Source organism: Sinocyclocheilus anshuiensis, unplaced genomic scaffold (assembly GCF_001515605.1).
Source record: "Sinocyclocheilus anshuiensis isolate Anshui unplaced genomic scaffold, SAMN03320099.WGS_v1.1 scaffold455, whole genome shotgun sequence".
In the NCBI taxonomy this organism is placed as follows: Eukaryota; Metazoa; Chordata; class Actinopteri; order Cypriniformes; family Cyprinidae; genus Sinocyclocheilus; species Sinocyclocheilus anshuiensis.
This window is the reverse complement of record NW_015552560.1, coordinates 561559-574865: the sequence shown is the minus strand read 5'-3', so window position 1 is coordinate 574865 and position 13307 is coordinate 561559. Positions and strand designations below refer to the sequence as shown.

Below are 13307 nucleotides of genomic sequence, written 5' to 3'. Positions count from 1 at the left end.
GGGTGTGTGTGTGTGTGTGTGTGTGTGTGTGTGTGTGCGCGCGCGCGCGTATTATGTGTACTGCTAATGAAGAAGATCGATACATTTGGCCAAGAAAACACTACTCATTTAGCCAGTATATGAGCTGATATGCTTGAGTGACAAAATTACATTTCCCATCATTCTCTGTGGCATAATAATAATAATAATAATAAAACACATTCTTTGTGTTTTCTGAGCTTGTAAAAACTGCCCAGGAGGACATGAATGCATCATATTCCTGATTTACATCTGAGCACATCTCCACACTGTAGCATGATATTGCCTAACTGCACAATGTTGCCCTGAGGCAACAAACAAAAAAACACAGTTTTAGTATATGAATAAAAATAAAATAAGTCTTTAAACAATCAAGCATTTTTCTTTACATACTAATGCACATGCATATATATTTTTTTTAAATAAAGTTATTTAAATCTAAAGATGTTAAAAAGTTATATTTATCTTACTAATTGGTGGCACATTGTCCCATGTGGCTTTGCTTCCTGAAAGTTCCTACAGTCCTGCAGAGTTTTGCTTCAACCCTAATCAAACACACCTGAACAAGCTAATCAAGGTCTGAAGGGTTACTGGGAAGCTACAGGGAGGTGAGGTTTTATCAGGGTTGGAGCTGAAGTCTGCAGGACGGTGGCTTTCCAGTACCGGAGTTCACCACCCCTGGATTAGTAAAGTATGCACACAATCAGTGTTGGGCAAGTTACTTCCAAAATGTAATACATTATATATTACTAGTTACTGTCTTTTGAAAGTAATTAGTTACATTACAATATTACTGTCTCTGAATTGTAATGCGTTACACTACTTTTGAGTTACTTTTGAGTTACTTTCACCAAAATATCCACATTAGTATTATAAAATGCCAAAATGTAGTTTATTGCTGCTCATTCTACATCCAGTGGAGGGTAATGTGGTAGGTCTATATAGCATAAAATTATAAAATCATATTTAGATACCGGTATGTAGGTCTACATTAATGTTACGTTGTAGTTTAGGTTAAACACAGATAAGCACAAACCTCATTATTACATTCATAATAATAGTAAATAACACCAGTAAATAAAGCGAAATGTTATAATGTACAAACAATAAACACAATACCTAGCCTATAGGCTATTTTGAACGGTTTCAGAAGAAAACAAGAATGAAAAATATAAGTTGCTAAACAAGCCAAAACGAATAGGCTAATTCAATGCGAAACTGAAAGCAAACGGCGTTCTCGCGCAACCTACCTCTCTCATTCGGCATTAATCCATTAAATGTGTCCATATTTGCAATGTATTTGAATGCTAAACTATTATTTATTATGTAAACCAGGCTTACTTAACGCGCTTAAAAAACATCCTGGTCACATGAGCAAATGTGTGTTTGGCCCGAGCTCAAGCTGAACGGCACGGATTGTACGCAGTACACACTATTTAAATTAACCAGTGTATCTATATGTTTGGTTGACTATTTTATTCTGATAATGAACAGGCTGCAACGTTTGCAATGCTAGGCTGTGTGTGCGTGAGTCGCCGGCGCGATCGAACAGCGGAAACAAACAACAACAAAATACTCCGTCATTTTTGGTCATACAGATCATTTGAAACTGCAATGTGTTTACTTTTATTGTATTTATTAAGTTATGGGAACGAAATATATAGTTTATAATGTTTATAAACTATAATAATAGTTTATAATAATTAAAAAGAATTTAAAGTCACGCCTTCTCTATTTGTGGCGCTGCACAGATGCAAGTAGGTTAATTCACCTGCAGTCTTTCTTGATTCTTTGCTTCCACATTGTGAATTAAATTGGCTCTGGATTATCCCTCACATGTTCAAAACAACACTCATGTGATCTTGCTAAATTGTGCCTCTCTTTTTGTAATACGTATCCCTATTCTTCATTTTTTTTTTACCCAAGAGAAAAGTCCAAAGCCATGTCTGAGAAGATTTAGCACTTGAGTGACATTTGCCAAGCGCTTCCTCATTCTTCAAGAACAGTATCACATTGACGCCTATTTAATTTGACAATTACGCTTGCAAGTTCTCTCACTATTATCTTACTATATGTTCATGATTGCAAAAGTGATTATTTTTAGTTCTTTTTTCATATTTTCTGTCACACAGTCAATTGTGTAACGCTTGAACTCTTATTTAAACCAAGTCAAAAGAATAAAGTCAAAAAGATTTTCCTTTAATAAAACAGCCATTAATCATCACTTAAAATGCAAGGTACATCACACACGGCGAGCAAATCCAGATAATGGATTAACTCATAATTTATCATCTAATTTGCAATACAATCTGTACTCTTAAAAAGAGCAGTGAATACAAGTGATGCAGCAATGCCTCTCGTCAATTTAAAGGCAATAGGCCTTCATATATTCATAATGAATATCGCTAATTAAGCTTAGCAGGAGATTTTCAACCCTCCAGTCATGAATTAGTCAGAGTGGATCAACTAAATAACAGGAAGCAATATGATGCAATATAGAAGGTTTGATAATTGCAGGTCATCTCATGCTTGAACAATTAATGACCTTTACAAAACAGGACGGCATTTTTACTGAGTTCCTGTGCCTTACTGATAATAAATCATTGCCTTCTTGCACCGCCATATTCTTAATTTACTGATGAAGATAATAGGCACTTATGCCCATGACACTGGTGATGAGAACGAATAAGCAATATCATTTTAAAGACTCTTTCTTCTGAATTATGGTAAGCCTCAGGTGAATTACAGTAGCTTTGAATTTGAGTTTTAAATTAATTTAATGTTACCTTCCATGCAAATCAACAGCTATGTTCACAAGGTAATAAAAATATTCTAATGTAGGCTGTGACTTTCAGCTGTTGACTGTTGATTTCAAATAACATGACGTAGCGTAGCTGTTGTAAATGCAGCACTGCAATATGCTGAATATAAGTTTGAAAGCGAGAAATTAAAATTATTCAAATGTTGTCCAATCAAATGATCTCTACAAATACTGTAGAAAAAAGCTTACCCTAGTATCACCTGGGGTGTATTCCAGAAAGCGAGGGTAACTTACTGTCACATATACTCTGAACTCTCGGTCGATTAACACAAACCTTGCTTACTTGAGGTATGCTGGTTCCAAAACCGCATCCGGGAGTAAGTTCAGTCAACTCAGAGTATGTTCACGGTTAACACACAAGACTCAACAGAGCGACGAATCGACAAGTCACCATGGAAACCAACGCTAAGAAAAAGCGCACCATGCTCACTGATCTATATATATGACTATATTAGTAATATATTCTCTCTATATATTTATAATATAAAATTATATATTACTAATATATTCTCTATTATAGATCAGTGACCATGCTGTTTTTTTTCTTATTCTTTTGTTCATTTTTCATACTCACTGCATATCGCCACCTAATTGATGGTTGTGCAGTCATTTTTTTTATGTTTTAATCACTGAGAATAAGAATTATATTGTTTGTTTAATGCTAATTATATAATAAGAAATATCACGTATGTATTTTTATTATATAAATACATTACAGAAAATGCAGATCCATGATGTGTGAGATGACGATAAAATATAATAAACATAGGCAAATAAACCCATATTTTTCACCTGCATTTGGGTTCTCTCTCCGTTACTGCCCCTGACACTAATGGTTAGAGAGTCGGACTTGTATTTATATATATATATATATATATATATTAGTCACTAGTGCTGGGTTTGGGGCTGTGTGTATTCTTGTGTTGTAATCAGCCAGTCAACTATTCCCAAAACTGTACATGTGCAAAGATGGCAGTGATTCATGGCGGTGCATGCACCAGCAAAGAAACTGCCATCGAGAATGAAAATAGCTTTTCTTTCTAATTGAAATAGCTTTCTTTGGGTATTTAAGACCTCCTAGACTGTGACGTAAATGAAAGGCTGTTCTCACCCTAGCTGTGCTTGCCCAATTTCATGAGGTCTTTAAATAAATCATTTTAGTCTTCACATTATATTCACTATATATAAACTTTTACACTGTCACCCTTACCACACATACACCATAGTGTAACCACAGTGACAGTAAAATCTACAAACAAACAGAAGCAGTCAGAGCACTCTCTCTTGCTCTTATAATGCCCAAAGTGTTATGCGGCTCATACCGTTCCTTACGGCTCTAATTTCCAGTCCGTACCCATGCAAGGGTTGTTACAGTTTTCTAAAAAATAATCAAAAGGAACACAACCTGCTCTGAGCTCAGTGGCTCTATGTAATGGGTATAAGTGAGAATATTATAATTATTGTTGTTATTCATGGTTGATGTGTGATCTGTTTGAAGCTGTGCCAAAAGACTCCAGCAGGGGGTTGGGTGAACATGAAGAGTTAACAACAGGCACACGGGTTCCCTTCCCCCACTCACATAATACATGGATTGAGGCAAGTGTTCATGTATGGTCTTTAAAATATCTATGTCCCCCTTATTCAGGGAGATTACATCTACAGATGCAGAGGCTTTGAAAGCAGCTGTGGCCAGTCGCATCAACTGATTAAACTAGTGTGGAAGAAATTTCATTTTCTGTATTATTTGCTTCACTGTAGTAAAGAGTGTTCTTTAGACTGTCTCTGAGTGCTTCAGTTTGCTTCAGTATGCTTGAGTTTTCGATGAGCTGAGAGATAAGAGGAAATTAATTTGTGTGCGTGTCTGTTGTGCAAGACAAGTGTGAGACAGGAAATGTTATTTTAGCATCTTAGACGTCCTGGCTTCTTTGAAAAAATCAATCTGGAGGACATCATTGGACACCTTAAATGGACATATATGTTCAATATGCATTATGATTGGATGAGATCAAAGCATTCGTATTTGATGAAGGTATAAATGTTGAGTTGGGGTGGTCGCACTCTTGGTCGCACTCTGCAGTCAACTAGGATGACTGTATGACTGTTGAACTTTTCTTGCAAGAAAATAAATATTCGAAAGGCTTTTGTCTCATACCTTTATTGGGAAAAGCAAAATTGCCACGACACTAGTTTTAAAAGTTAGACATCTATTTTATTTTTTTTTTTCTTGGTCACTTTATTTTAAGGTCCAATTCTCGCTATTAACAAACCATTAACTACGACGTTTGCCTCAATAAACTCCTAATTTGCTGCTTATTAATAGTTAGTAAGGTAGTTGTTAAGTTTAGGTATTGGGTAGGATTAAGGATGTAGAATATGGTCATGTTGTATAAATGCTTTATAAGTATTAATAAACAGCCAATGTGTTAATAACAGGCATGCTTATAGCAACTAGTTAATAGTGAGAATTGGTTCCTATACTAAAGTGTTACCATTGTATTTATTTATTTATCTTCTTTGGTCACACTTTAGTTTGGGATCCAATTCTCACTATTAACCATCAACAATGACTTTCGCCTCAATAGTTGTTAAAGGGTTAGTTCACCCAAAAATGAGATTATTACGTTTTGAATATGGATATTTTTCTTACAAAAACGCATCGATTCGCTACAGGAGGCCTTTGTTTACCCCCCGGAGCCATGTGAGACACTTTTTTTATGGATGGGCGCTTTTTATTTAACTTCTTTTGGACTGATGCATGCAACACCCACTGAGTGCCATGAAACAGCTTGAAAGATCAAAGACAATTTTTAATATAACTCCGACTGGATTCGTCTGAAAGAAGAAAGTCATATACACCTAGGATGACTTGAGGGTGAGTAATTTGTGGACTAATTTTCATTTTTGGGTGAACTAACCCTTTAAGTTTAGGAATAGGGCAGGATTGAGGGATCTAAAATATGGTCAAAAAGAATAAGGCATTAACGTGTGCTTTATAAGTACTAATAAACATCCAATATGCTAATAATATGCGTGTTAGTAAATGACTAGTTAATAATAGTGAGAAATGGTCCCTAAACTAAAGTGTTACCTTTTTATTTGTTCTTCAAGACTGGTCTTTTTTAAGTCAGTTACATAAAAAGGCAGATCGGTTCAATTTGAATCTGAAAAGTAAGACTGTTTACCACTTGTTTAACTGCTGTTTGTTGGTCAAACTAATTCTTAAGACAGTCTTAACATAGTGGCCATGTTTATGCATCTAGACCCTGTTTACAGCTCAGATTTAGTTTATCATGTAACGATTTGGCTGCACCAACAATAATGCTAATTTGACCGGACGTTGTATTTCCACAGTAAGCCTATAAACTTAAACATGCAGGCCTGTTCAATTTCTAAGACATTTGACATCTGCATATAAAACACAGCTGACGCTTCAGTCAGAGCTGCTTACAGCAAAACAGAGAACAAGATTTCGGTTCTCTATACTGAGAAACATGAGTCAGTATATTAAAAGTGAACAAGAAAGCTTCATCTTTCAAAGGTCATTCAAAAACTATGTTTCCTTCACAAACTATACACCACTTCAACTTTACAACAAACATAGAGGTCGTCTTGTGCTGTCTAAACACTCTTTCACAGTCAACCTTCATCATCTGTGTATCTTTTGGTGTTTATATTATCAATTCAGGCACGTTGCCCGGTAGTCTAGTTGTTGTGAACTTCACTTGATTTGTTGAAGTTTTGACACTGGTTACAGTTATGCTGCAAAACATATATTCACCATATGATGGTACAGCACCCATAGCCGATCACTGTTTTTGTTGCATAGCAACATTCTATCTTGCCTACATTCTAGGAGAAGTATGACACCATATGGCAATGGATTTGGCACTCAATCCACTATGCATTGTACCTAACAATGCACTTTAGCCATAACTATATGTAACAGAAGCCAGCTTGGAAAGCTGTGTAACTAAACCTCACTTCTCTGGCATCAAGAGACACAATAGCATCTGACGCTAGAGGCTGCAGTCTGTAGAATCCTGGTTAGCATGCCTGCCCCCCATTGATGCTGGTTTAAATCCCACTCAGGGCGGTGCAAGCAGGACCAGTTAGACTGGTGCTGTGACCTGGATAGGAGTGAGGTTTACAGGGGGGTCTTTAGAATCAATGTTAGCACAATTGCATCCAGTACTGGTTGGAGCTGGTTCGAATCCTGCTTGGAGCAGTGTGAGTAGGACCAGTTACAATGGTGCCGTGACCCGAATGGGAATGTGGTTTAAGGGGGTCTTTAGGATTAGTGCACCCACCTCCAATGCCAATGGCTCAAACCCCATTTAGAGTGGTGAAAGTAGGACCAGTTACATACACACACAATATTCCAGAAAGTTATTTCTACCCAACCGCATCCCCATTTGGCCAGCAGCGTCCCTGGCTGTAGGTGGGGCATCAGTTTAGGGAACAAATTGCATGGTGTAATCTGATGGTGACCATGCCTTTTTAGACATATTGAAATCCCACCAACACTAAGTGTTGTTGTGCTTTAGGGGACCTGTGTTTGAATCCTGCAAGACAGACAGATGCAGAATGCAAGGACACTCCAATCACTATGTCCACAAAATGTGGTGACAATAGTTGTTTTTCTGCTACAAACTATTTATTTATTTATTCATTTATTTGTTTTCTTTTTTACATTTTTGCACAAGGCCTTAAAATAGAGGAATTTCAACAATGAAAAGACTGGCAAGAATCCAGTAATTATTTTATTTTATTATTACAGAAAATGAGATAAGGGAGCCCAGGGAAGGTTGGCACAGGGTTTATTTCTGGGACATATGTTGTATTCATGAAAATGTAACATCTGAATGTTTATCTTCTTGAAAGACTAAAATTTATTGACCTGAGGACAATTTTAACAAGTCACCCTACAGATACTTTTATGTTAACAGGACATTAAATGTTCTAAATATGATAAAATAAAAATGTGTGCAGTTGAGGGTTAAAGGGATAGTTCACCCAAAAATGAAAATTCCCCCATGATTTACTCACCCTCAAGCCATCCTAGGTGTATATGTCATTCTTCTTTCAGATGAATAAAATCGGAGCTATATTAAATAATGTCCAGGCTAATCCATGCTTTATAATGGGAGTGGATGGTAGCCCAAAATTTGAAGTCCAAAAAATTGCACCCATCCATTATAAAAGAAGTCCACACGGCTCAGGGGGGTTAATAAAGGCCTTCTGAAGTGACGCGATGTTTGTGTAAGAACAATATCTATATTTACAACTTTATAAACCTTAACTTCTAGCTTCCGCTGTCGTACGCACGTTCATGAGAGAGTGGCATCCAGCGGATGATGTAGGCTACCATACACTCCCATTATAAAGCATGGATTAGCCTGGACATGATTTCATATAACTCCGATTGTATTCGTCTGAAAGAAGAATGTCATATACACCTAGGATGGCTTGAGGGTGAGTAAATCATGGGGTAATTTTCACCATTTTTGGGTGAACTATCCCTTTAACTTCTTGTTATTTTAACTCTTCGTTGTGTGAGTACGCTGATCTTTTGAAGCACTTTGCACTGTAAATAACCATCTATTTTCATTCCCTCATGCATCGCATTCATCGCTGGTATTACCATAAGCAGTAAGTACTTATCTAATATCTGATTCAGATGTTGCAGTCTTGAGAGGAACAGTCAGTGCAGGATAAACAAAAACAGAATACCTCTGGCAGCAGACTGAAGCCACATGTTTTGAATGCCAGTGAGTTAAGTGCATAAATGCTAGCATGTCAGCTGGGTTTTAAAATCCACATGTGGGTGTGCCGTTGGGTTTTGAGAAACCCCCTCCCTCCCACTCCAGTGAGCACACCCATGCCGCTTCCAGCCTGTCTCCGCCCACAGCTCAGAGACTCCAAAGGCTGTCAAGGGCCTGTGGATTTTGCCATATGATAAGAGACTGTATCAAATCTGCATGGGAAACACTAGCAGGGCTCTGTTACAATGCTCAGAGAGGCAGCTCTGCATCTCCCCTAGCATTCCACTGCTTTAACCCTCTCATATGAATCCCTTTGCAATAAGAAATGTGTTGTTACACTAACACATAATTGATAGTATATGGTTGTGAACTTATTTCACAGTAACCTGTCCGGTTTTTTTTATACAAATTAAAAGTTGGCGCTAAACAAACAGTAAAAGGTAAAGCATCTCGCATAATGCCTCATAGATAAATATAGCTTATGCAACACCACACACACGAGGCAAAGCCAACACAAGGTGTTAGGTACACAACACTCACGTAACACTCCCCAGCCCTGGGAGTAACGTTAATAAGAGTCAGTCAAGGATATTATTATTTCTACAGTCAAATTTTATTGTGATAAATATTATTATACATCAGTTACACTAGACTTCCCACTGTACAGGTGTACAGACACTGTCCTAATTCATTTAAATGTTCTAAAAACTACATTATATGTGTCCGTGTGTGTTGTACGTGTTGTCTGCCATATATTAAGCGTATATCTTAAATAAGACCCCAAAACTTAAATTAATGGTTTGGTTTAGTGCTGGCAAATTAGTAATGAGTAGTCAAGTGGTTTGCGAAGAACTCATTTCACATATTTACATATAGCTCCGCCGTCACGTAGCTGTCGTGCTGCAATACAGTTTCATTCCTGTACACCAGTAGCCTGTTTGACCATGAACCTTTCAGAAGCAAATACTTCAACATTTGTTGTTTTTTGTTTTTATCTTTATTGACAATGATCCTGTACTGCCCCCAAACATGTAAAAAATTAAAAGTCTAATTCAACTCTACACACTTTTCAGATTAAATGGAGTCACTGTCAGTCCTGAAGGAAGAAATCCACACAATAATTCCATGCTGTAGCCACCTGCGTTTCCATTCTGTAGCCTAGGACTTACCTTTCCCAAGGTTCTGTGTGGTTCTTCCAAAGCCATGTGTGTGCTTGAGCTGAAAGCTTGGCTGTATAAAGACTGCTATACTGGCATTCATGTGTCCTCCATGCTCAGCTTCACATGAGTGAGAGTGTGTAGTGTCGTGATAACTCTTGAGTGCTGTAGGCTTCCATTTATAGACCCAAGAAAGCCTCAAATAGACTGCAGACAGTGGGGAGCCCATGACAACAATTACAGTCAAAACATTGCCGTCCATTGATCTTACTGAAATTATCACAGATGGGATCATTTACCTCTGATGCTTTTGCACTATGGTTGTGTGCAGTTAGTTGTAAAAATGTGTAACCTGGGTTTTGTTAAAGTGTTGTTGTTTTTTTGTTTTTTTTTTATAATCAGGGCTGTGCAGAGACCTTTGGAGGGGCAGGTGCTCAAAGTATAAAAGGAGCACATGGAACAAGGCTTTAAATAGGGATGTGCTCAAAATATCAATACAGCAATATACTGTGGCGCATTCCTTGCTGATACACAAATCGATACGGATGCTTCTGTGTTGATACAGCAGCAGTGACGCGATTTTGAAAAAGAAACACCGGACAGAAAAGACCATTTTAAGTTAAAAATGTAAAGATTTTTTTCTTTGCGCCTCTTAATTACTCTGGAATTAGAAACTGAATTATTATTATTATTATTATTGAGTTTACAGTGTATGGTGGTTTTGCTGTTGTACACTACTGTTGCTGTTGTAAAAAAAATATTTCTGTCATATTCAAAATAGAATTCTATTACATGCAGTGTAACAGAATTCTGTATAATCTATACATGACCTTTTATTCGTATCCCTTCATATGAGGGGTTGTGAACATCATGGAGCGCTAAGTCCAAAATGGACTCATAGAAGTAATAACTTATGACGTGCAGGAAATCCCTAATATGGACAAAAGCATCCGGCTAGCGCTGTGGGCAAACCAATCTCTGCTGTAGCTCAGCTGAATAAAAAGCAGAAACGTTTTTTCTGATGAAACGTGAAAACAATATACACACAATTGGGAAAATATATGATTTATGTGTGTTTTTCAAGTTAATAAGCTAATAAATAAATAAAGTATATGAATAATGCAGTACTGATTGACATATCATTTAGTATGGAAACTATAATATATATTTACTGCCTTATTCTGTGATAAAAATGGGAAAAAGGTGTTCGTAGTTGCCTTTATAAACCAATCATAAAATTGTCATTAGGAAAATATTATTAATTAATTAATTAATAATATAAGTATACAAGCACACAGCTCCGCTGAGAACTCCACTTACCAGCAGCCGCGGACATTATTGAAGATATCTGGTAGTGCGCTAAATTACTAAAGGTGTCTGAACATGAGGGATAGTCCCGGATGAGATCGTCAGGTGAAAGGTCATCATGTGAATAATTTTATTTACGGCTAAATTATTATTCATTAATTTTAGTTAGATTGGGCAGGCCTTCAAAAAAGGGTGTTTAATTACAACAACAAAAAAGCCTTGACAAAAGGGCACTTTGGGCATCAATTTCAATGGAATTTGAAACTGAATTTGAACTTTTAATATCACACGTTTTAAAGGCACATTAAGTGTTTTCACATTAAACGTTTTGGAATGTACCACTGTTTTTAGCGATTGAAATATTGAGGCGGTTGCTTTATATGGATTGCAAATGGCCAAAACTTGCATTTTGTTCACAATGGCATGAGTTTGTGTAAGAGGTAGTGGAAACCTGTTTGCAAACACTTATTACTTTTGCAATTCTATTAAATAAATTACACTACACATTTACATTTTTTTTCCAGTATGAATTGCATGAGCAAATTCCATTTGATTTATATTTAATTAATAGGCAATGTTTTAAAGCAATGTATATATATTTATACAACAGTTACTTCTGGTCCTCAGATCTGATTGGCCTGAGAGGTCTTTCCAGCCGTGTGATATTCTACCAGTATCGCCACGGGAATCATTTCACCATTTGTATCACTCCACTTGCAGTGTTTCTCATAGTGAGCATCATGACAGTGGAGCAAACCCACTATAAATTTATAAATACTACTGTTGTTGTGTCACTGAATGTAGTTTTAAGTTTTTTAGGCAGAATGTAGGTTTAAATTTCAAACATGCGATTTATTAATAAAGACAGCACTTATTCGAAAATTTGCTTTGACGTTTTCAGAAATCTGAGCTCCAGGGTGTCAGCGGGTGTTCAGCACTCAAGAAGCCGCCGAGAGCAGCCTTACCTCGGCCAGCTCTTCTGGAATTTGTCGCTGGCTCTGATGTCTCTATAGTGATTAAACATGAGATATAATTTGTTTTGGGTCTAATGAGCTGATGATCTGAATCAGGTGTGTTTGATTAAGGAGTCATGGAAAACATGCAGTGTTGGGGGGCCTCCAGGAATGTGGTTGGGAACCACTGCTATAGTGGTTAAATTATAGAGCTATAATTCATTTTGGGCATATCTAATGGGTCATCTTTGGTCTCATTAATCTATTTGTTCCAGAGCAAATAGTTTTGGCTGAGGGCAAAGTTTCATAATTTAATATTTTTATATAACTTTAATACTGTAGATCAGAGCGCTTCCTTTGTACTTTTGACAGAATTGCTTAGCAATGAATAATATTTTATATAAATAATATCTAGAGCCATATTGCACTCCTACTCATGTGATATTGCTCGTTTAAGTATACCTCAAGCATCCAAATACCAAATACAAATGCCACTGACCACTGTACACTTTTCTTGCTAATTCTATGAAAGCAAATGTTCAAAACACCAACAAAACAGTGAATTATGGCAGAAATTGACATGTTAAAAACAAACAATATATACACTTTAGTTTTCTGCAGTTCAAATTTAATTTCTTTATTCATAATATATTTGTTTTTACTCCTCTGCCCAATGATGAGCATTTCAACTTAGAGACAGATGGTGTTTGTTTTTGGCCTCATTTTAATTTTTATGAAGCCTCAGTCTATCAAAACTCATTACAAATTTTCTGAACTGTCTGAAAATGATCAAATGTAAGTGCCACTTGGGAAGGACAGTGATGCACATGATGCAGAAAATAAAAACAAAACCACAACACCACCAGCTTTCTGTACAATAGAGCAGACTTAAAATATTGTGTATTATTATTATTATGTTTTGAATGTTTCTATATTTTATGGTTTTTAAACATGTCAACATCAACCAAAATGAAGTAATATTGTTTGATTAAAGGGGTCCTATTATGCTTTTTCACTTTTTCAACTTTAGTTAGTCTGTAATGTTGCTGTTTGGTAAGGGACATGACATTTCCCGACCAGGCGCCGAGTGCTGCCAATCACAACACACACTGGCCCAGCTAACCAATCACACACAGGCTTTCATTTGATACAGGAACTATTCGAGCTGTTAATACCAGACTGTGGAGAGAGTGTTGTAATAATGTTAAATATGTGAAAAATAAAAAAAAGTTTTTCGAACAACCTAGTTGTAATGGAGCCGACGAGACGAGAGACGTGCGGATCCATC

General features: G+C 36.7%; 1 protein-coding gene across 3 annotated transcripts in view; it reads right to left on the bottom strand.

Moving 5' to 3' along the window:
* LOC107664706 (uncharacterized) overlaps positions 1–9893 on the bottom strand; it is a 27621-nt gene extending 17728 nt beyond the window's left edge. For all 3 annotated transcript variants that reach the window (XR_001631484.1, XM_016455352.1, XM_016455353.1), the window contains exon 1: positions 9771–9893. Coding sequence is in view for 2 of the 3 variants with exons in the window: in XM_016455352.1 (XP_016310838.1) it covers positions 9771–9806 (36 nt within the window). In the remaining variant the exon portion in view is untranslated. The remainder of the gene's footprint in view (positions 1–9770) is intronic.
* Between the last annotated feature and the right edge of the window lie 3414 nt (positions 9894–13307).